We start from the raw sequence: 24615 nt of genomic DNA, 5'->3' as shown, positions 1-24615 counted from the left end.
TAAAAAAATTAGCATATTTCATCCGACCAATAAAAGAAAAGTGTTTTTAATACAAAAAAAGTCAACCTTCAAATAATTATGTTCAGTTATGCACTCAATACTTGGTCGGGATCCTTTTGCAGAAATGACTGCTTCAATGCGGCGTGGCATGGAGGCAATCAGCCTGTGGCACTGATGAGGTGTTATGGAGGCCCAGGATGCTTCGATAGCGGCCTTAAGCTCATCCAGAGTGTTGGGTCTTGTGTCTCTCAACTTTCTCTTCACAATATCCCACAGATTCTCTATGGGGTTCAGGTCAGGAGAGTTGGCAGGCCAATTGAGCACCAATTGAGCAGTAATACCATGGTCAGTAAACCATTTACCAGTGGTTTTGGCACTGTGAGCAGGTGCCAGGTCTTGCTGAAAAACGAAATCTTCATCTCCATAAAGCTTTTCAGCAGATGGAAGCATGAAGTGCTCCAAAATCTCCTGATAACTAGCTGCACTGACCCTGCCCTTGATAAAACACAGTGGACCAACACCAGTAGCTGACATGGCACCCCAGACCATCACTGACTGTGGGTACTTGACACTGGACTTCAGACATTTTGGCATTTCCTTCTCCCCAGTCTTCCTCCAGACTCTGGCACCTTGATTTCCGAATGAAAAATTCGCTTTCATCCGAAAAAAGTACTTTGGACCACTGAGTGGTCCAAAGTACTTGGACAACAGTCCAGTGCTGCTTCTCTGTAGCCCATTTCCTGCACACGCCTGTGCACGGTGGCTCTGGATGTCTCTACTCCAGACTCAGTCCACTGCTTCCGCAGGTCCCCCAAGGTCTGGAATCGGTCCTTCTCCACAATCTTCCTCAGGGTCCGGTCACCTCTTCTCGTTGTGCAGCGTTTTTTGCCACACTTTTTCCTTCCCACAGACTTCCCACTGAGGTGCCTTAATACAGCACTCTGGGAACAGCCTATTCGTTCAGAAATTTCTTTCTGTGTCTTACCCTCTCGCTTGAGGGTGTCAATGATGGTCTTCTGGACAGCAGTCAGGTCGGCAGTCTTACCCATGATTGCGGTTTTGAGTAATGAACCAGGCTGGGAGTTTTTAAAAGCCTCAGGAATTTTTTGCAGGTGTTTAGAGTTAATTAGTTGATTCAGATGATTAGGTTAATAGCTCGTTTAGAGAACCTTTTCATGATATGCTAATTTTTTGAGATAGGAATTTTGGGTTTTCATGAGCTGTATGCCAAAATCATCAGTATTAAAACAATAAAAGACCTGAAATATTTCAGTTGGTGTGCAATGAATCTAAAATATATGAAAGTTTTATTTTTTTATCATTACATTATGGAAAATAATGAACTTTATCACAATATGCTAATTTTTTTAGAAGGACCTGTATATCAGTAAGATCGATTCCATGCGATATAATTAAATCTAGTGTATGATTAAAATGATGAGTGGGCCCTGTGACATTTTGCTTGACTCCAGAAGAGTTTATTAGGTCAGTAAACACAAGTCCTAATGCATCATTTGTATTATCAACGTGAATATTAAAATCTCCCATGATTAGTGCTTTATCAACTGTAACCAGAAGGTCTGAGTGGAAATCTGCAAATTCTTTTAAGAATTCTGTATACGGCCCTGGTGGTCTATAAACAGTAGCTAGAGCAAGAGATACATTAGATTCCTTTTGCATATCTGACAATAAGCAGAAGTATTTCGAATGAGTTAAACCTGTATCCTGTTTTCTGGGTAACATTGAGAATATTTCTATATATTGTTGCAACATCTCCACCACGACCAGTCTGTCGGGGCTCATGCTTATAACAGTAGTTTGGAGTAGATTCATTTAGACCAATACTATCATTTGGTTTTAGCCAGGTTTCAGTCAAGCAGAGCACATCAAAACTATTTTCTGTGATCATTTCATTTACAATAACTGCTTTGGGTGTGAGTGATCTAATATTTATGAGTCCAAACTTTAAAAATTGTTTTTGTTCATTTACTTTAAATTTTTCTGGTTTAATCACGATAAGATTTTCTCTAGAACCTACATTAAATTATATTTTGACCTCACTATTCGGGGAACAGACACAGTCTTAATAGATTGGACAGCGCAAGTACTTCTATCATTTGAGTGTGTAGAACAAAAATCATCATAATAGTTATTTGAGAATTGTCTTACTAGTCATATGGAGCGAAGTGTCCTAGAGATGTTGTCAGAGAGTAGCTCCGCTCTGACTCTGCTGGGGTGCAGGCCATCAGTGCGAAAAAGCCTAGGATGCTCCCAGAAAAGATTCCAATTATTAACAAATAGCAGTTTCTGTTCTTTACACCGTGACAACAACCATTCATTTAAAGCAAAGTCTACTGAACCTTTCGTGTCCTTGTCGATACGTGGGCATTGGTCCTGACACGATAGTCGTTGTCGCGGGTGTTGTGCTGTTTATCTGTCTCGATCAGGCTCCTGAAGTGCGTCTTCAGCGTCTCCGTCTGCCGCAGCGTGGTGTCGTTAACCCCGGCATGAAGCACGACTGCTCTGGGGCTCTCGTCGGCCTTCAGGATCACGGGTATCTGCGCAGAAACATCAAGAACACGAGCACCAGGTAAACCTTTGGCTAACGTAGCACGGACATGACGGACGATGGAGTCTCCGATAATCACAGCGTCGCGTCCCGTCTCGCGGAGGGGAGCGAAGCGGTTCCGGGTTGAGATCTCGAAGACCGGAGGCGGAGAAGTTGTCGCCCGGGGCCTGTTGGCATGGGCCGTTGTGGGACTCTTAGCAGCGTGCTGTATACTTACCCCGGACTTGTGAGCATCAGCCCGGGAGGTTTCCAGCACAGCTCTCCGCTCTAATAGCTGGGCCTGCCTCACCTCCAGGTTGCGAATCTGCTTCTCCATGGCCTCCAGCTTGAGCTGCGCTGAATGCAGCTCGAACGTGTCCTCACCTGCAATCAAAGGTAGACATACATCCGCCATTAAAGCAAGTAGTGAGTAAAGCAATGGTAATGTGTGTGAATAGAGTATTAGCAATGCAAGCGCGATTAGCAGCAACCACGCTGCCGATGCTAACGGGCTATAAGTAAATAGCGGACCTGGGAGATCAAAATAAAACTAGTGATAACGAGGCACTCTGATTGTTTTTGTTGTGGAATATGATAGAGGATATATTCACACGTTATAGAAACGGAAATGATGGTGTATAAAATAGATTTTTAAGATAAAAAACAATCAATAAATAGAATATAGTGATGGAGCTCAAACGCAGAACAAACGGCAAAAAAAGTCTATGAAATGTCCTTATTTATTTATTTATTTATTTCAGAAGCAATCTTTGCACGACTCCAGCACTGAATTGACCCTCGTTTGTGAGGCAGTCTGGTGTAGAATGTTAGCACAAAGTATAGGACTTTTCCGTTTTTTTTTTTTGTTTTTTTGGGGGGGACATTTCCTTCAAAAATGAAAGTTAACCACGTGTCCTAAGCAGTCTATGGAGACTGCTATGTTCATTGGTGCATCCCAACACACAACACTTTTTTTAATGTCTCTTTGGCGCTGACATTGTACCTCCAGCAGATACAGCAAGAGAACAGTAATGGTGGACTGCTAATAGGGCAGAGAGTGTATGTCATCATAGTCTGGAACTGCTTGTGTGGAGAGACTGTTTAGGATTTTTTGGAGTGAGTGGATTTGTACCATTATAGGCTGGTTGTTTTCACACACTGCGGCCACACCGTGTCCAAACACTCATTAACACAATCTCCATAATTTAAGCTTTTATTAAATTTTTGTTTAATTTTTGTATTGACTTTTATTCAGTAACTCTTAAGTAATATTTTTAAGCACAAAATAAGCTCATATCTATACAATAAATTTGAATACTTAAAATTTGTAAATAATGTTGGTAATTCAACAAAAAGTAAGAATTAAGTCTTTGATGGAGTCTTTTTCTTTGCACTCATATCAAAGAGCTTTCTAGAACATTACTACTTTTACAAAAAAAACAAAAAAAAAACACCCTGACACTTAAACACTGTTCTTGAAGGGGGAACAAACACCTACTCACAAACATCCTTCAATAAATAAAGGTAAATTTGCATTGTTAAAGTCTGCTGCTTCGGGCTCATTCTGGCTAGTCACAAGGGACAGCAGCAATTGCTGAGTGAATAACCTAATCAGCCTACATGTTTGTGTTTGTATGCATGTGTGTTTGTCAGGAAACATAACAGAAAATTAATTCAAACATGCTTACAATTTGATACTAATAAGTGATGTGCTTATAGTGTATTTTGTACAAATTTGAATGGCTGAATTACAACATGCCTCTGTTTCATTTCAAGCTTTTTTTATTCAAAACAATAGCTTGAGATGACAAATTTCAAACTCTAAATTATTGTAATAAAGTTTCTTAAGAGATGTGTTGCCCACCTGGCTTGTGAGTTGTTTTGCCAGTACACTTAATTTGTTTCCTTTATTCTAATTTGAGCAGAAGGTGACTTTTAAACATCTGAGCCACAGCTACTGTGAGATCATTTCATTTCTTCATTTCTCAGTGTTAACTGATTAATCAAGTTTAGACACCAGTGTCACCACACAAATATTTCCCACTCCAAATCTTCCATTAGTTAAACAAAGAGATCATCTTGGCTTAACCACAAATCATTGGTTGAGCCAGTGTTGCTGTGCCAGCATGGTTGGATGAAAGGGCCAAAGTATTTATACTATTTGGACAATTATAGCTGGCTCTTCAAATTAAATTGTGTTAGAAGTAAAGAAAAATAAAAAGAAGAAAAAGTTAAAGTTCACTTGAACGTCCTGGTGAAATGTTTATGAGTTGAGCAAAAGAATGTATACAAAGTTGTTTTTGTTGTAATTGCTCTTTTAATTCCTTTATGATTTCGGCACTTAAGAATGATGAGGATAATATTACCATCACATGGAGATTTTTTACATTTTGGATATATTTATTGTTTATTTTCTGCTTGTCTGGTTTCAGGCAGCTCTGGTGGAATCTGTGAAAAGTATAGAGAGTACTCCGATAAGAAGATGAAGTCTCTGAACACTGGCATCATCACAGTGCAAAACTATGCTTCGCACGTTCCCCCTAAAGTCTCCCACATCACCTTCGCTCATGAGGTCGGACATAACTTCGGCTCTCCGGTGAGTTCTTCTTACTGAATCATGTGTAGCATCCTTGACAGATTAGCAGTAGACAATATACACCTCAGCTGAATGCTTTAAGAACAAATTAATCTAGCTAGTCTTTTAGAATATCCTGATGTCAAATTTTTGCTATCTGCTCTCAGTATGGTCAAGCTGAACATCAGCTTAACTTGGGCAGACTCCTTAAACCAGTTTAGGACCAACAAACCAGCTTTATTCTGAACTGATGGGTTTTAAACAGGAATATAATATTAGTATGTGTACATGAGGAATATTAAAATGACAAAAATTGCCTGAGCAGAGAGAATTGAGAAGGATGACAATCCTACTCATTTCAATAAGGATTCTGAGATTTTTAATGACACAGAGAACCAGGACCTTATTTTAACAATTTTTTATTTATTATTTTTTGTCCAGTCCCCATCAGTGTAATGGTGCATTACCTGTACAGATTGCAGGGAGAGCACCCACTTCTGGCCTTAGTAACACTAAGCAAAACCTTTTTTCTTGTTCATTCTGGTACTGACCAGGTTTCCAGCCCTTTCATAGCTTCAGGCAAACACTGCAGGGCAGTAGTTGCTGGGATATTGAATATTTTGAGCGTGTCTGTATGCTTTTTTACAGATTACACCTGTCTTCTTTCTCTGTCTTCCAGCATGATTCAGGAAGTGAATGCACTCCGGGAGAGTCTAAGACTCAGGACCAGAAAGAAAAAGGCAACTACATCATGTATGCCAGAGCCACATCAGGAGACAAGTTCAACAACAACAAGTTCTCCATCTGCAGCATTCGCAACATCAGCCTAGTGCTGGAAAAGAAAAGATCCATCTGCTTTGTTGGTAAGATTTTAACCTCATACAGGAATCCACTGTAAAAACAAATATATCTAAAAACATATATATATATATATACATATATATATATATACATATATATATATATATATATATATATATACATATATATATATATATATATATATATATATATATATATATATATATATATATATATATATATATATTAGGGGTGTAACGGTTCACAAAATTCAGGTTCGGTTGGATACAATACACTGGTGTCACGGTACGGTACGGTTCGGTCAGGGGCGGCCTTAAGCATCTGGGGGCCCATTTCAATAACTAATATGGGGCCCTGCCCACATAAAATGTAAACATAATAGAGCAGAAAAAGCAAGGATTCCTGTTGGTTTGCATCATATTATTTTATTACTCGCACTTTCAGCTTCATTAAAAGGCAGCTTTATACAAACTATATACAATACAGCGTTTTACGTTGGAATAAGCCTCGCCCTTTCACGCAGGGCAACATCACTGCTTATTTGATTTGCGCAGTAGCTATATTTTCAGCTGTCTGGGCTGACTTAAAAAAAAAAAAACAGCTCAAACATCCCCTCAACTTGCCGTATTACGGAGCCCGGGAAGTCACCTGTGTAAGTAAAAATAATTTTTAAAAAATCTGTGACGACGGTTTTGGCAATCCGTGCGCCCTAAACCGTACTCACGAATTCTCAAACTGTTCCCTCGGTTTAACAAATCGTGCCCACGGATTAATAAACCGTACCCACGAGTTTCTAACCCGCGCTCTCAGATTTGTAAACAGTGCCTGCAGTTTCTGAAATCTGTACCCACGAATTCATAAACCGTGCCCACGCTTTCGCAATCCGTTCCCACGGGTTTGTAAAATGTACTCACGGATTTGTGGCTCACTCATTTTAGAAGATCATTTGAGAGCTACTTTTTAAAAATGAAAGTGGCCGAGAGCTACTCATGCAATAATTAAATCTCTTAAATAATGTCTCATAACTCTCATATTAACAACTATGCTAACTGTTTTAGACCTAAAAGAGTTATTGTAGGCCTATATATGTCCCCCTTAATTGACATAGGCTATATATATCAAAATATTATACTGTAAAAACACATAATTATTGTTGATTTTATAGTGCATCATAACTAGAGATAAAATGGTATGAAAATGTAATTTCATGATTATAGTGACCAAAATGAGCATGGTTATCACATAATCCTGTTCAAAAAGTACTAATACTACACAATAAAATCAATTCACCAAGTTTTATGTAGAAAACCAAATAACAAATAAACTTACCATCAATATGCACTTTTTGTTTACATGAACATTAAAATAGTAACATTAAAAATGATGGCCAAATTTGAAAGGAGTGTCTTGCAAAATGTTATCTAACATGTACACGTTCAAATAAAGTTTTGACAAAAAAGTTTTTATAAAAAGATAAACCTCGCATATTTCAGCCTTTAAATCATTTTTATAGAAAGAATGATTCAAAAAAAGACAAAATACTGACATTTACAATGCACATTATTAGCTTATCTTTTATTATTAATAGTAAAATTCGGTTCCCGTGGTGTCTGTCGTTGCTATGCACCATGCGCTCTCCACAACGACAGAGAAGTTTTAATAGCTAATGGATTTCCACCACCGAAAAACGCTTTGCTGTAGCTCTGCTAGAAGATTTATTTAGAAAAAACACCTGTAGTTTGGGTGCATCCCCATCCTTCATGTTGACTTGTTGCGCCTGGAAAAAAATGAGCGCGTCGTTTCAATTATTTGAAATAATGAACTTGAGCGTGCAAAAGACGCGATATTGAACGGCCCTCGAGCTACCTCCAATCAGGTCACGAGCTACTCTCGCGAGCGACGTGTTGGAGACCACTTTAGACATTATGTCTGAAAATCAATATCCTAGGGAGAAAATGAATGGGATTTTCCTGTTCTGTTGGGGGCCCCCTTGGAGGGCGGGGCCCATTTCAATTGAAACGGGTGAAACATAGGTAAGGCCGCCTCTGGGTTCGGTACGTTTTAGATACAGCAAAAAGAAAAAATTAGCAGATAAATTTCCTTGATTTTTATAAAAATGTTTTATTTATTAAAACTAACAAAGTATGTTTTTTTTTTTTACATTGAACAATGATGGAGCTATTCTTTACCCATCTTCTATGGTGTTTTCTTAGCAGCATACTGTATAAAACAAAAACAGCTCCTTATAAAACAAAAAGAAAATGTTATATTAGTTATGAACAAATACAAAGATGTAACTTTTTATATGGAACTCTATAACTCTTTATATTGAGTGTGTTTTTACTCAATTGGTTCTCTATAGGGCTTATGTTTTTTGGAACAAAGCAGGAATTATGGTCTGTCTGAAATGGGCTCGTGAAGGAATATTGTAACGGGGCTCAATTACATTAAGCATGTTCTTAAAACCTACGTTTTCCACTACAGCACAGTTACTCATTGCGCGGCTCGCGAGCCGCATGCGGCTCGTCAAGCTATAACCGGCGGCTCGCATAGTAGCTTACAGTATCACACTGCCACTTTCCTTCAGAGCATGTGAGGCGGGAGCGAGCGGGAAGCGAGCGGGCGGATCTTGGACAGAGCGCAGAGCGGCAATTTCAAAAGGACGGTGGACGGAGCGTCGCATTTCCCGCTCCAATTTCGCTCTGCTCACAACACGAGTCTGAAGCATGCTCATTCAAGCCTGACCCTGAATCCATTAGTCTTGCACAGTCATCAACAGTAGACTATTTTCAAGCAAAACTCGGCTCAATAATGGAGTTCAAAAAGCGCTGACAGCGGCATGAAGACTGCTTTAAAACTTTCACTGAGACCTCAAACAGAAAGCACAAAGCCTGTCTTTAAATTTGATTTCGTTTTGTATTAATTGTATCTTAATTTTAATTAAGGTTTCATCAACCAATTGTCTGGATTTAATAAGAATTAAATAGAAAATAGATAACCACGATACGAAGGAGCCGGTGTGAACCTGGAGTTTGTCTCATGAATGAACCGAAACTCAGCGTATAGCCTACTTGCCTCACAGACCCGACAAATCATAGACATGTATAGAAAGGCTAGATAGCTTATCGGCGCTGAGAGCCAATGGGACCCGACGACGTCACACGGCGGCCATCTTAGGACAGGACCGCTCGTCCAGTTATAACATTAAACTCTATTGTGCATGTAGTGCTGAAATAACTATATTTTGCTCAATTTTCAACCGATTTTCAAACGGCTTGGTGTGTCATAAACTTCAGGGATGCGGCTATTTAACTGCATACTTGTGAAAAATTATAGCCACGGAGTTTATTAAGAAAATAGTATATTAAGTAGACTAGACAGGTAAAGTACTAGGTATACCCATACACAACATTGAGGGTATGGACTAAAATACAGTATAAAAAATATTATCATTTTGATTCTATGTACTGCAAGTATGCAAGTATATGTAGCCAATCTTGTAATGTTGTCTCAGTTACACTATTCCTAGCAGAACTTGTATTACTAAGTATCCTAATAATAGTCATAATATTTTCTTTTCTTACTTGTGAAAGGTGATCCCACGCGTTCTGGTTTGGAGGCTTCGTGTGTTGGTGCAGCCGTAGGCGGCACAAAAATCAGGCATTTTCCACAAGCGTAATCAGAAGTTCTGTAAACAAAAAACCAACAAAGTAATCCAACTGTAAAGATGTTTTTAAGAAACCAAACCACTTGGAAATCATGTGTAACTCAAAGCTATGTTGAAACGAAAGACTAACCCTGCCTCTCCCACCAATTTACAATTGCTTGGTGACTCACTTACGACCTCTTCACTGCTAGCCAGCAAATAAATACAACCACATCCACAAAATGACATTTAGACAAAAGATTAGGTTGTCAAGAAACGTTGTTGGTCTCAGGAAACCTGTTAATAATTGAAAATGTCGACTGTGGTATCACTTTAGAGTAGAGGGCAGCCATGAAACACACAGCTACGCTGCAATGTTAAGCGTTTCTCAAAACGTGAAGCTACAATTTAAACATCGGCATCAGCACAAATCATAGCCACGTTAATAAGGTTTGTAATAAACCAAACCGTTTGTAAATCCGTCAAGAATTCAGCAAGTTACGAGCATTTTAGTTGGCGTATGTCACTCACCTTCCGTCCACAGCAGCAGGGAGCAGCAGCGCAGTCTCCTGACCTAAGATGGCCGCCAAGTGACGACACAGCTGACTCCGCCTTGAGCCATCTAGCCTTTCTATACATGTCTATGCGACAAATAGGCTATATATAAAGCTTGAAATGTCTACTTTTAAACAAAACAATTCAAAACGAAAGAAAACAGACTGCTCTCCCTCCCGTATGAAATGTGCATTTCTCTCAGGCGCGTTCACTACTGCGAAGATCACGAGTCAGCATCTTTCTAGCCGACAGACATAAAAAAAAATTTAATGTCTTCTGCTATATTTTACATATTCATAATCATTAATTTTGCCGGTTCGTTGTGACAGCTTTTAGGTGCCCTTAAATGTTACATGAATGCATCAGCACTGAAAACATAGAGATTTTTTTTTCTTTTGGGGGCATTTTGTTTGACATGCATGCCAGCCTTCGCTCATCTCACTATTAAATTAAATCTGTTCTTAAACGAAAATGCATTGGCCGTGTTATTTCTTTTTTGTGGGATGTCCAATTTATATGTAGAAATGCACATTTGCAAAGGTGACTTAGTATGTTGTCGTAAACGTGGCTGGCCTTATGATTTTGTTCTGCCAATGTGGCTCTTGTGAAAAAAATAGTGAAATGGCTTATGCGTTTAACAGACCAGAAATAGAAGATCCTCCAATAACCAACAGGTCTGGTGTTTGGGTGCACTTTGGATTCCCTGTTAAACGCATTGGCCATTTTGCAACGCGCCTTCAGCCTGTATTGCTGAGTGAGCGAGCGCCTGACTGAGTAGCCTAACATAAACATATAAGTTGGTGTTTTTTTCTTCTTCGGGGGTGTCAGGGGCGTTGCCTGTTACGTCGTTTGGGTTATTGGGCTACCTTGTTGAACGCATATCATTATATTTCACAATTTTTTTTATTTTCCAGATATAATTAATTAGTCCAATGAACCGTTCGGTCCATAATGCATACCGCGTGCCGAACCGAAAGCCTCGTACCGAACGGTTCAATACGAATACGCGTATCGTTACATACCTAATATATATATATATATATATATATATATATATATATATATATATATATATATATATATACTGGTTTAGTTTTATCGATAAATACCAATACTAGAATATCTGGACGGTACCAATACTAATTTCTCTAAGTATCGATACACCGATACTAGCCGAGCTGTCACGTTCACTTCTCTTCAAAGGCGCGTTGACAAACACCACACGTGACCGCAGTGCCTGTCTCGTCTCATTCGCGCTGGTTAAATGGCAAAAGTGAATATAAAGATGGCAAGTGCGGCACCCCCGCGACCAGCTTTGGTTGATAAAGAACAAAGCCGTTCTCTTTGGACACACAGTGCACCTGTGTTTGATGTACCGTGAGCTATAGTGTGAAGGCCCATGACTCGCCGTCGCTTTCTTTCACATGCGCAAAGTGTGTCAGAAAAAGAGAGAGAGAGAGAGCGAGTCTTACATACATGCAGAATTGACGCACTACATGTACGCGCTAAACGATATTCTTTGTTGTATTTTACTGTTTGTTGTATTTTCTTTTTTTCCTGAAAAAATAACGGAGTTCTTAGTAGTGGGCGGAACTAATGCGCAAACGGCAATCTCATTGAATGGTTCTCACCTCCTGAGCAAATCAGTTTGATCGAACGCAGACAACCTGATTAATATTCATGAATCCATTACTGTTCTTATTAGTAGAATTCGTATTATTATTATTATTATCATCTTATCAGTATTATTGTTCGTTTTTCCCTTTTTTTTACAGAAACACTGAATGATCAACAAAGCACCACCATCATTCCTAAATTCAGTTAAAATGTATATGCATTTATACATGGTTACCAAGTTTTATTTATAATTAAAGTTCTATCATTAAATAATACTTGATTATCCAGATATCATATTATAATGCTTGACTGACTGATGTTAACTGTGTACTTTCAGGTATTTAAATAGCTGTGCCATTTTAAAAACACACACACACAGACACACACACACATATATATATGACTTGTTTTATTTATCTTAAAAAAAAATTTAATTAATATTGTGGCAGTTTTTTTCTCTGTGGTATCGAAAATGGTATCGAATATGGCTATTTTCAAGGTATCGTATCGAAGTTTGAAATTCCAGTATCTTGACAACACTTTACTGGTTATTATATACTGGTTACATATATATACTGGTTATTTTCTGCCAGGATAATATCCAGTATTTGTACAGACATTTTGGTTAACCCTAAAAGACAATGCAATGAATTTCTAAATTCAAAATACAGGTAAAATCCAGTACATTATGTGCAATTTTTTAAAATGTATTTTTGTATGTCATATGTTTGTGTTTAGTAGCATTTAAGGCTCTCGGGCTGGTAACCAGAAACGAACCGTGAGCTATCGCAGTGGTGGCCTCGAGTGAGGAACGGTCATTGTAATGAGCTCATTACGCTGATCTGTAGGATTGTTTCATCAAAGTCTCAAAAAACTGATTCCACCAGCCCTTATCAGGCGGCAGACTTCTCTCTCTCTCACACTTGTTTTGTTCTTTTCCAGAATCTGGACAGCCCATCTGTGGTAATGGTTTGGTTGAGGCTAATGAACAGTGTGACTGTGGCTATAGCGATCAGTGCAAGGACAAATGCTGCCATGATGCCAATGCGCCAGAACTGAAGTGTAAACTAACGCAAGGCTCTCTATGCAGGTACATAAAAAGATCTGGAATAGTCTGTTTGACCAGTGTTGTTATTGTTAATAAACTGAAAATAAATACACTACATAAACTAAACATTATCTGTAATTGGAAACAATTATGTAAAATAAAATAGAAATATTAGATGAAAAGAAATGTTGCCTTGGTAACTAACCAAGATTATTTATGTATCTCTGATACTGGAACTGACTGTCTTTAGAAAGTTTAGTTTAGATGGTATTTTCTTTTTATCTCATCTCCGTATAATGCAGATTAAAGCAGTGTTCATAAGCGCAACGCTGCTTTGTCACAGTGAATTTGCATTCTCATTCAGCTCGTCTGCTGATTTTGATTTCATGCAGATGTTTGATGTAGTACAGATACATGAAACCAAAGTCAGACTGTTCTGTTTTTGCTTCAAATCTCAAAATTATACAATCTAATTTAGATTAAAAACTGCTCATGCTGCATGTATGTAGCATTTATGTTAGGATTGTGGTTAGAATACAGTGGTTGCCTCTAATTTGAATGAATTTAAGTGTAAAGAGCACAGGCCAGGCTGGAGAGATATCATAAGAGATTTCTTTTATTTGTGTATTTGATTTGAGGATTGTTTTAAAATGTCAATTTAGTTTTATTGACCTTTCACAAAGAAATGTGAACCACTCTGTTAAAACCCAGCTTAAGTCTTTTTCCCCCTTTTTTTAATTCACTGTTTTTTACATAAAATCATCCTGCATAATGTAAAGAACATTCTGAAAAAAATAACCTTGAAAGCTTTAATATTGAGTTAGACCATATCAAAGATTTGCTTCATTTCAGAAATTTCAATGTAAAGAAAAGTTTGTTTAAAACTGCAACAGATTTGAACATTTGAAACATAATTATCCTGAATATGTGCCATATACAGCATTAAAGGTGAGATTCTCCCATTGTCAGTGATATATGACACATTTATGGGAAAATTCTTAAAGTTTTGTAAAACAGGTCTAATTATTATGACGCGTTTGTCCAAAAGGCATAAAAACATTGAAAGGAATGAGAGGAATCACAAGGGTTTGAGTGTAACAACAATTACCAAGTAAAATCTATGATTTGTATAACTTATTAGTAAAATGAAGTATCAGTAGAAAATGTCATTAATATATAAATTAATCTATAAAATTTAAATAGAAAATCTTATTCATGTCTTTGGATTTTGTGTGACATTTGGAGGACCCCAAAATCTGGCACTACACAAAAAAATTAGAGAAACAGAAATGTAATAATCAAATGTAAAAATTATGTTTTTAAAACATCTAGACTATTCTATTAATATTTTTTTTACTCATTTACGCAGACTCGCTATAGATAATTCATCAACCCAATTCATTATGTTCAGAATCCAAAGACTGAATTATTTCGACATGTAACAGACATAAAAGGTCCTTAAAATAAGCAGAATATTCAGTAACAAACAAAAAAAAAACTTCTTGTAATTTCTGTGATGCCAAGAAGAAATCCTCACAGAAATCAGAACCCAGCTAAAGTCGCCGTTTTCTTGCTTTTCCTGGCACTCTTGTGGATTGATATTACAGTCTTTTTGCGGTTTGTAATGATAGAAAATAAGTTTCTGAGCTGAATTATGTGAGATTCAGCAGGTGATTCTGCACCTAAAGTAGACCCAGAGATGATTAAAACCAATGTTTAGGAAGAAAAACTACAGTAAGTAGAGAACTGTATCTGGAATCCCTTGATATAATCTTTCATTTACAGCACTTAATGCAAATTACATATTTTCATCTATTTCCATGGCTATGACAATTTTGATGCTATTAATCTCAGAATTAGCTAGATTACGCAACTTTAGCCGGGGTTTCATAGACGGGGTCACAAATCTATTTTGACAATTTAATATTGTAATTACAATTTAATATTGTAACATCTGTTCATTAGAATCTTATAACCTTTTATAGCCATTAGAATTAAACAGCCATCTAACAGTCTACTTTGACTGACAACAATTTTGGTGTTATATACAATGTAGTTTATTAGAAATATCTTTCTTTTCCACCTTTACTATAAACTTTGGACTTGCTTTATATAACATCAGAGGTTATGGTTGCATTACTTATACTGTATTATTAGCAGTAATTTGTTATTAATTTTACACCTTTTTCAATAAGTGCAACAAAGCATTCATTTTTTTTCTTGTACTTTTCTCTTACAGTCCTAGTCAGGGTCCATGCTGCACGTCAGAATGCGGATTTGAGAACAGCGGTGTGATGTGCAGGAATTATTCTGAGTGTGCTTTTCATGGCATGTGCAGTGGAAACTCTGCCCAGTGCCCCACCTCAATGCCTAAAGCAAACCTTACACTCTGCAATGGAAAAAGACAAGTCTGCCTTAATGGGGTAGGTGCTGCATCATGACCTGTGTGCTCATTTTGTACCCTGCCTATAAAACCTTTTCTCTGCTTCAGATTTGAATAAAAGACTATAAAAAGACTTAATGTCAAGAATCATGTTGGCCCAACTTCCAGTATTACTCACTTTATGTGGGCATATCTATGTGTAATAGTTGTCTTTATTTCAGGACATTTTATCTGAGAATATCATCTCTTTTACTTTAAGGTGTGCTCTGGCTCTATCTGTCAGATGTATAAGGATCTAGAGGCTTGCACCTGTGCCACTGAAGAGGGGAAAAACGAGACAGAGCTGTGTCATGTGTGCTGTATGTCAAAGGGTGAGTAACACACGCAGTTACTGACCGTTTTCTCAAACATGCAGTCCAGACCCCAACAAATCTCCAGCATGTAGCCTTTTTAAATTGTCATAAAACATTTTCAAAAGTTTCCCCTAAAGTAAATGCAAAAAAAATTATATTATATAAGATGTTTTTTTTAACCCTGTGGAGTCGATTAACGTGTATACGCGTTATGAGTAATTTTCTCCTGATAACCCCGAAAAGAACTTAAATTACACTTTCAGTTTTGATCGTACAAATAAAATCAATACATCAATTGAATCTGTAAAGGGTCTAGTTTTTTTTGTATACAGACATAATAGCAATAGAACTTTGTGCAATTATAAAATAAAGATAACAAACAAGATGTGCTGTCTGCAGCCTTTGTCTGCGCTGATCTTCATTTACAAACACGTCATGAACTGTAACTCCGTGAATACTCAACGAAGAGACATGAGAGAGATATCTATAGAAAGCTTGACATGTCTATTTTTAAACTAAACAGGTGCCGCCGAAAACAGATATTCTGTGATAAAGTAATCCATATGAAATCAAAGCGATGTCCGACGTCTCCCTTCATTATCTTCTAATGTGACCACGCCCCCGCACTGAACGCGCTATTCAGATTCAAACTGAAGCGCGCGGCTTGAATACGCCCATACAACTGAAGACAACGCAGAGAGACTTTTCAAGTTCTTTTATTTTACTGTTTGCTTCTCGATGAGAGGAATAAGACATAATTCACCCCAAAAAGATGTGATGTGGTTGAGTATTTGAGATTTGGATTTCCTCAGAAAAAAACTTTATTCATCATAAACATGAGTAAGTCTCTTTTTATTTATTTATATACGTGTACTAGTTTTCACATAACGTGTAAACATTTTACTAGTTAGACTTTTTTCCAAACTATAATTCCTGACTAAATGTATAATCAAGTGAAATATCATGAAGTTTCAATAACAATATACAATACTATACAATTCAAAAGCTTGATGTAAATAATATAAATGTAACAAATAGATAACTGTAACAAATGTAAAAACAATGCTGTTCTTTCTATTTATTCCCCCTAAAAAACTGGAAAAAATATTCACAGCTCTTTTCAACATTAATAATAATAATGATGATGATGATGAATATAACAATAAATGTTTTTTTGTAGAAAATAAGATTGTTAAAAGGATTTCTGAAGGATTGTGTGACTGGAGTAATGATGCAAAAAATTCAGTTTGAAAGTCAGCTTTGATTGTTCCTAATAAACTGTTTAATTGCACTCGCAAGTGGATATTAAATTATTTTGTGGGATAATTAAATATATTCTAAATAAACTACAAACATAAAATTATATAGATTTATTTTGTCTTCTGTTGTGGAAATTCTAATTCAATAACAATTTGTAGAGACTGAGAAAGAAAAACCAAACAGAGTTTTGTCTTTGTATTTCTTTAATTCTCTGCAGAGGTTCCTCTTTAGAAGTTGTTTTTCATCCTAAAGCAGTTATGTGCACAGGTTACACAAAGAACTGTGTCCCTATGGACTATATATACTACCTTGATCATTGTATGTTAAAAAAGATACTTAAATGAGATTAATGCAATAAATGCCAAATTAACAAAACTAAAAATTTCCATAACACTTATTCTTTCTTGTAACTCCTCCCTCTCAGTGACACACAGCTGACTGAAAGGCTCATTATGCAGCTCATTATGCGGGTCTTTGTCTTCTCAGGTGTAAATCACAATGATATTCATGATAGTTGACGCCTACTCGCATATGACTTTTACCAACAAAAAGTGTCTTAGAAAATTTAAATCAATATATTGTTTTCTGTAAGTGAGTAAACAAGATGATTTTCACATCATTTAGAAAGAAAAAGGCTACAAGCTCAAGTTCTCAAAAATCATGCTGGTCACATATTATTATAGCCCAGTTTGTGCTGATTACAGTGAGATTAGACTTTAGCCATTTAGATGTGTATAGGAAACTGAAAACAGCACAAATGTCAGGGCATGACAAAACTTCTCCAGTCCCCAAAAATACCCTTAAACTCCAGAGGGTTAAATATGTATATATAAAAAAATGATGAATCTTTTAAGTCATACCAATCCCATTCTTTCTTTCTTTTGTCTTTGTAGGTCAGCCCGACACTTGCAGCAGCACTAGCTCAAAGAGATGGGCTCATCGCTTTAACGATACTGTCATCACCTTACCGCCTGGCTCTCCTTGTAATGATTTCAGAGGTTACTGCGATGTCTTCATGAAGTGTAGGCTGGTGGATGCTGATGGCCCTCTGGCAAGGCTTAAGAAGGCCATTTTCAACCCTGAGCTTTACACAAGCATTGCACAGTGGATAGTGGCAAGTGTCTCATTTGTTATCCTTAACTAATTTTTCTATGCATTTTTTGTGGCTTTAATCATTGTAAAAGACATGAGAATGGTATTTCACTCACCAATACTATTTATCGCTTGCAGTGCTCATCTCATTTTGATATTTGTGTTTCAGGGGCATTGGTGGGCGGTTCTTCTAATGGGCATTGCTCTCATCATGCTAATGGCTGGGTTTATCAAGATCTGCAGTGTGCACACACCTAGCAACAACCCTAAATTACCCCCACCCAGACCACTGCCAGGTAATTCACCCCAAATGGTCCCTGTCTAGATCACCACCTAGTCATAAGTGGTTCAATATTCCCCCCTACCAAACCACAGCTAGGGATATATCCCAGAGGACCACAAACATACACAATGATCAGGCTTAACATTATGACCACTGACAGGTGAATAACACTAATTATCTTTTCATCACGGCACCTGTTAAAGGGTGGGATATATTAGGCAGCAAGTAAACTTTTTGTCCTCAAAGTTGGTGTGTTAGAACGAAGCAGGAAAAATGGGCAAGTGAAAGGATTTGAGTGAGTTTGACAAGGGCCGAATTGTGATGGGTAGACCGTGCGATCCGTTCCAACAGACAAGCTACTACATCCAATATTGCTCAAGAAGTTAATGCTGGTTCTGATGGAAAGATTTCTAGAAAACACAGTGCATCACAGTTTGTTCTTTGAGTCTTTCTCTTCCAAGAAAAACAGGCCAGACTTGATTCTTCTTGTGCACTCAGATGCTCTGAAAAATGGGAATGCTCCTCCCCCTAGTACCATCTTCAACCAAATTCTTGCATACTTCAGTTTAACGGGAATGTTTAGTGTATGTATGCTCCATTTCTTAGAATGCGTAAATACAGGGGCTCAACACATATTTACTAGAAAGTTTCATCCTGGTCCAGTATGTGTGCTATTTCTCTCAAGACAGTATGAATGATAAAAAGGTCTTTGTATTTGTTTAAGCTGGAGATGTGGGTTCTGTTTAACCCCTCACATAAGCCCTATTGGTGTTGTCATCTTCAGTTTGTTTTTGTTCCATGTCATCTGTTTCTTTCTTGGCTGTGAAACAATGGGCAGAATTTATTGCCACCTTTTGGAAAAGGCATGCACTATGCTGATGATGAGATTTACGTCACATCTAATGTACGCATATCTTAGTGGCTTAAGCCAGAATTTTAGTCCCGGGTACAAACAAAACTGTTCACAAAGAGTGGTAGACTCAAGTAGAGGCAACATTCTACAAGGTCATGTCACTAATTTTTAAGAATTCCCTTACCTCCAAAAACCTAGTTTAACTCCTGCACTTAGAGTGATTAATCTTACCTGTGTGTATTGTCTAGGCACACTGAAGAGAAGAAATGCCGCTGCACAGTCCCAGCCACAGCGCCATCGCCAGCAGAGAGAGGACTATCAGATGGGCCAGATGCGACCCTGAGAAGCCCTCCTCATTACCTTGTTTTTTCCTAGTGCCTACACTTGGGAAACACTTCACTCCAAAGAGTTCGCTGAATCAATCAATGAAGCCCCATCTACAAACAAAGAAACTGGCAAATAAAATGACTTCAAAGGACTCTACTTAAGAAAATATGCATTTTAAAGAGTAAGAAACCACTGCTCTGGGTGCCAGCAAAGCTTACCTTGCATAGCTCAGAGAAAAATTCAGAAGCTAGTCTTGAGGAAGAGGACAGAATTGTACATTTTTTTCTGCTTTTCTAATTCTTTCACAAGTTATTAAACCATTGTTCTCTCCACAAGTTTTTTTCCTCTTTTGCCTTTTTTTATATATATTTTTTTTGTTTGTTTGTTTTTGAATTGCCACCCTCCTGTGGAGATGAGCATGAAAGTGTTACAGTATTTTACCAATCAAAAATGGCTGAGAGAACTCTTTAAAGAGACTCATTTTCCAATATGTAATTAAGATGGGTTTTTTAAATGCAAGCAAAAGGATTAAAAAAAACCTTTTATTTCTGAAGCTTTCTCATTGTCTTCTGTGTGCAATTGTACAGAGATCACAAAATACATCAGATCGTTTCAGTCATGCCATTTTTTTTATTCTGTTTGATAATGATAATTAAGGATGTTTAACTGACACTCAGGATATAATAGTTAATAACAGCACAGAGAGTTTCTATTTGTGAAAGGCGTTTGCTGAAAGCCGCACCGCCATTGATAACCACTAAATAGCCCAGTTCTTCATTCCATGTGGGCAAGGGAGTTAATGAGAGAGATGATAGTTAAAAAAGATCACTCTTATAAGAATCCTGATCTGCTGAGAGTCACTGTGACTTTGTTCAGTAAATCTGGTCCCACAGGAGACAGACTTGAGAAAATAAGCACATCAGAAAAGATAGAAGCAATCTGTAGATCCATTAACCAATCAATATTTACACAAATAAATTTTTCTTAGCAGTTTTCAGTCATTAACTCTTTCAATAGATAAAAAAGGAAAGATCCAGACTAGCAGCCTATTTAATGAAAACATATGCCTTGTGTTGCTAACATATTTTTTTAAAACTTTCTTTTTCTTTCTCTCTCTAAATGTGCTTTTGATTGTCTTATGTGTGTGTCTCAACAAAGGCAGAGGGTTATTCATGCATTAAAATGCATTGTTTGTTCATGCATTGTTTTTTTATGTATTTCACCAGACCAGGAATATTTTGTCATCTTTCTAAGTTTGTTGAACGGGATCCTGGTAATGTGACTGAGAGTCCAATGTTTCTAAAGTCTGTCTTCTCAAGCAACCTTGCATCTTTTAAAGATGTGCATTTAAAACATGGATGATTTGCTTATTCCTAGAAGATGTGTATTCCCGACTACAAGTCCTCCTTTTGATCCAAATCATCACCTCATTTGTGTGTCTCTGTAAATCGTAATGGGAAAGGGGTTTTTAGAGAGCTTGACTTTACTGCTCTGACTGCAATTGGCTTCAAATAATAAATATTTTCTGTGTTATTTTGAGGTAAATGGGTTGGTTGAATTTGTACAGGGATTTGGCATAGGTTTTAATAAAAAAAAAAAAAAGTTTTTTGCTTTTACTTGCTTTAAGTGTATAAATAATGTGCACTGATATGTAATCATGGTGTGGATAAAATATGAAAAATAAGATGGAGAAAATGTCCAATACTACTGTTTGAATGTAATGTCCGCTGTTTTGCTTTATTTTGGGGTTTTTTTCTCTTTGCGCTCAGTTTTGAAAATTTTTACTAAATTCTTTGTAAAAGTATTGTGCGATAACTTGTAATTTTTTGAAATACTTAAAATGCATTAATAAAATAGCCTTGATTAAAAGCTCCTTTCACTTTTTGGTAAGACATGTCCATGTGTTGGATTCAATTGTATTAATTGCCTGTATGTTCTACAAATCTACACTAATGGAAGTTATATATATATATAGCATATTGTAACCGTATATTTCAGGAGCACCACTGATGAAGTATTCAACAAGCCATCACAGTAAGTGATGTATCCTATGTCTACTTTTTAATCCAGGGATTGTCTGGTTATAAATTGTCAAAAATAGCATCGAGTTAAAAATTAATATGGCTAAATATATTTTGGGATGTGTTCTAATTTAAAGAAAGCATCTATATTGTAGTGCCATAGAAATATGACTTGAGAATGGTCCAGTCACAAGTCTTGCCCTATGTTTGGTCAGGATTTGAACCCAGTAACTATTCAAACTGAATACACGGCTGCACTGTGGTCATGTGACATCTCACTAAGGGCGCCTAAATAAATATTAAGGATTCATGATGTACGTGATGTTACTTCCCTTTGTCATTTCATGAGAGTTATTCAGACAATTAAAAACACATTGGTGAAAAGTACACACCACATACATAAACATTTCATTACAGTCTGGTCTACACAGAACACACAAATGCACAGATGTTTACTTGAAGGTTAAGCTTTTACTTTGTCTCATAATTTTTTATAAATTGTCTTAATGTGACAATATTCAGAAAGTTTTGGGAGACTAATAGGATTCATAAACTATTTCAGAAATAAAGATGGTAGCTCTTAACAGTGCTCAAGTGCTACATGGTACCAAGAAAGTTATGCAATTTGCCTTTTAGCCAATTTTATGCCTGTGCCTTTTAGCCAATCAGAACGCTTTCTGTTTGCTGACGTTTCAGGGTAGAATTTTAGAGTGTAAAAATATCTGATATACAAAAACCATCTTTAATAACAAAATCCTTATCCACTTGGCCATACTTCAATTTTAAAAAAAAAAATAAAGGTTGCAAACATTAGGCAGGCTACAGGAAATCTAGTATCCACGTCCCATAAGTCCCAATGGTAATTAGGGATGGGCGTATCGATCCTGAAGCATAGATATATCGAAAATGTTTACATTTTAAATATCAAAAGTTTATTTTTTTTTAATACCAGTGATTTTATTTATCCAAAACGGTGCACAATTTGTGTTGAATTGGACGTATGACCTATGTTAGTGAATCACTGTGTAGGATAGTAGGATATAAATATTTTCCTGCTCATCTGAACACACGAAAATACTGCAAAACAGAACCAATCAATTCACTCACTTCTGACAGTGCATTCAAACAGGGCTGCGTTTCCCAAAAATATCATAAGAAACCATTGATGCTTTTGGGAACGGCATAACAATGCTTATCAGAGGACAAAAAAACAAAACATTTTTGCTTATTTCACAATAAACAAATTTAAATTGTTGCCTATTTTGTGCAATAACATTTATTTAAATTGAACGTAAAAGTTCATATTGATCTTGTTCTATTCTGTCATGTTAATATACTGTAAATCATAGCTGTCAGAATAAAAAGGTTGCATTTTATGCATGAAACAGCCTTTCAGTGTCAGTCCCTAATGAAAATGAACCGTGGTGGTTTTACTAAAGTGACCGTAGTTCAACTACAGTATATTGTAGATTTCCATGGTTACAACTACTGTAAACATATTTTAACCAGGTGTAAACAAAAATATAACCTATTAAGTTGCAGTTAAGGCGTATTCAATGTTAAAAATGCATTTTAAATGTAAAGTTCAGTGGATATCATTACCCATTTTACTCTTAGTAATTTAATAATTTAATCAGTTTCATAATTTAAAAGTTCAATTTAGAAGTAGCCTATCATACCAATATCGGTATCAATATTGACGATACTGGCTTTTAAAAGTATCGATATCGTATCAAAAAGTGTTGTCGCCCATCCTTAATGGCAGTAAACACAACCGCAAGCGTGAGGTGAGATTGCTTTTTATTAAACATGAAAAACAGTGTCAGTGTTTAATTTCATCAAAAGCAAAACTTGATTTGCTTCTACAAATCGTCACTCCACTGCGCAAACATATCACCTCCAAAGGATTTGACAGAAGAAATGAGAGAAGAGTTCCGTATGAAAGAATTCTGAGCCTCAGCGCACACCTCTAATGATGTAATCGTCACGGACCACTGGTAGTGACGGTGTTTTGCAGCTGCAACAAACTTTTCCAGAAACGTTGCTTTGGAAAGCAGTTTCAAACTCACAAAATGAACTCCCTTTTGGCCGGATTTTGTTCAAAATGACGTCACATAAGTTTGTTCTTCGATTTTGCTTGAAGTATATTGGGGCCCTGTGGGGTCTTTAAGTGGGCGGTCCCCCTGGGCCCAGCATTCTGTTTTGGCTCACTGTAAAATAGCCTTCTGAGGATAGCTGCAGTGCTCGAATTGAGGGGGGGCTGGGGGGATCCGGGACCCCCCATAAGGTATTAGGGACCCCCCATAAGAAGTAAAAAATAGAATTAGGGGGGTCCCTCGGATATTTTTATTTTAGTAAAAATAATAATGACAAATCAAAATAAATGCATGCAAAGGATACAGTAAATATCGTGAATTGATTATTTACAATAATTTATTTTAAGTGTGTTTATAGGCTAGTTGTCATGTCTCTTTAAAATGTAAACGTCCCGCCTAAAGAGCGCTGTGCGCGCGCATGACGTCGTCGACAGGACTGTTTGTTTGGCGCCGCTCCGGTGAAGCTAATTTTAGCTTTTAAAATATGGGGAAAAATAAACCTCCACTCGCAGTCGGGAAGAGAAAGCTTCTTACTGACTTTTTTGAGGGGTAATTGTCTCTCGCTATATATCCTTCTACTTTATATATAACAGTTATCCACTCCATGTCGGGGCTTTTATATTCCTAGCATATTGGAAACATTTAGGCTTACATTACTATTTTTTTCATAATTAACAGTCCTGGTTCTACAGGAGTGCTAGTGCTAGAGATCTCGATGAAGATGGATAACAGATTTTTAGTAATTATAAAGGGAGCGCTAGTTGTGCGCTTTCTATGCTTTCTAATATCCATTCAGAATTTGTATTTATTTGTATATGACTTGTTTTTCATGCTGCTAGGACCAAAGGCTGTATAAACACGGCAAAGTTTTGGGAATTACATACGCATTTATGCGGGATTCACTCTTGAAATAGCAATGATTTATTTTGATTGCCATAGTATTGTTTGTTTATGAATAAAGCAGCCTTTTTCACTGAAATGGTCGAATAGTCTGCTGACTCACTCACTTATGACAGTGCTTTATCGCCACCTACTGGACGTAACTATTTAAAAATCGTATGTGCTGAAATAGTTGAAAAATCCCAACCAACACACAGGCTGACAGCATGTTTTGCCACAATTTATAATAAACAAGT

The 24615-nt window shown here is 36.9% G+C and overlaps 1 protein-coding gene across 1 annotated transcript in view; it reads left to right on the top strand.

The window, feature by feature from the left end:
* The window catches only part of LOC132105277 (disintegrin and metalloproteinase domain-containing protein 10-like), a 94230-nt gene extending 74503 nt beyond the window's left edge, over positions 1 to 19727 (top strand). The window contains exons 9-16 of the mRNA XM_059510436.1: positions 4981 to 5144; positions 5803 to 5986; positions 12706 to 12853; positions 15051 to 15234; positions 15454 to 15565; positions 17701 to 17921; positions 18069 to 18195; positions 19284 to 19727. Coding sequence (XP_059366419.1) covers positions 4981 to 5144; positions 5803 to 5986; positions 12706 to 12853; positions 15051 to 15234; positions 15454 to 15565; positions 17701 to 17921; positions 18069 to 18195; positions 19284 to 19378 — 1235 coding nt within the window. The 3' untranslated portion in view covers positions 19379 to 19727. The remainder of the gene's footprint in view (positions 1 to 4980; positions 5145 to 5802; positions 5987 to 12705; positions 12854 to 15050; positions 15235 to 15453; positions 15566 to 17700; positions 17922 to 18068; positions 18196 to 19283) is intronic.
* The last annotated feature ends 4888 nt before the right edge of the window (positions 19728 to 24615 follow it).

This window comes from Carassius carassius, chromosome 2 (genome assembly GCF_963082965.1).
Source record: "Carassius carassius chromosome 2, fCarCar2.1, whole genome shotgun sequence".
Lineage (NCBI taxonomy): Eukaryota > Metazoa > Chordata > Actinopteri > Cypriniformes > Cyprinidae > Carassius > Carassius carassius.
This window is presented reverse-complemented; position numbering and strand designations above follow the sequence as displayed.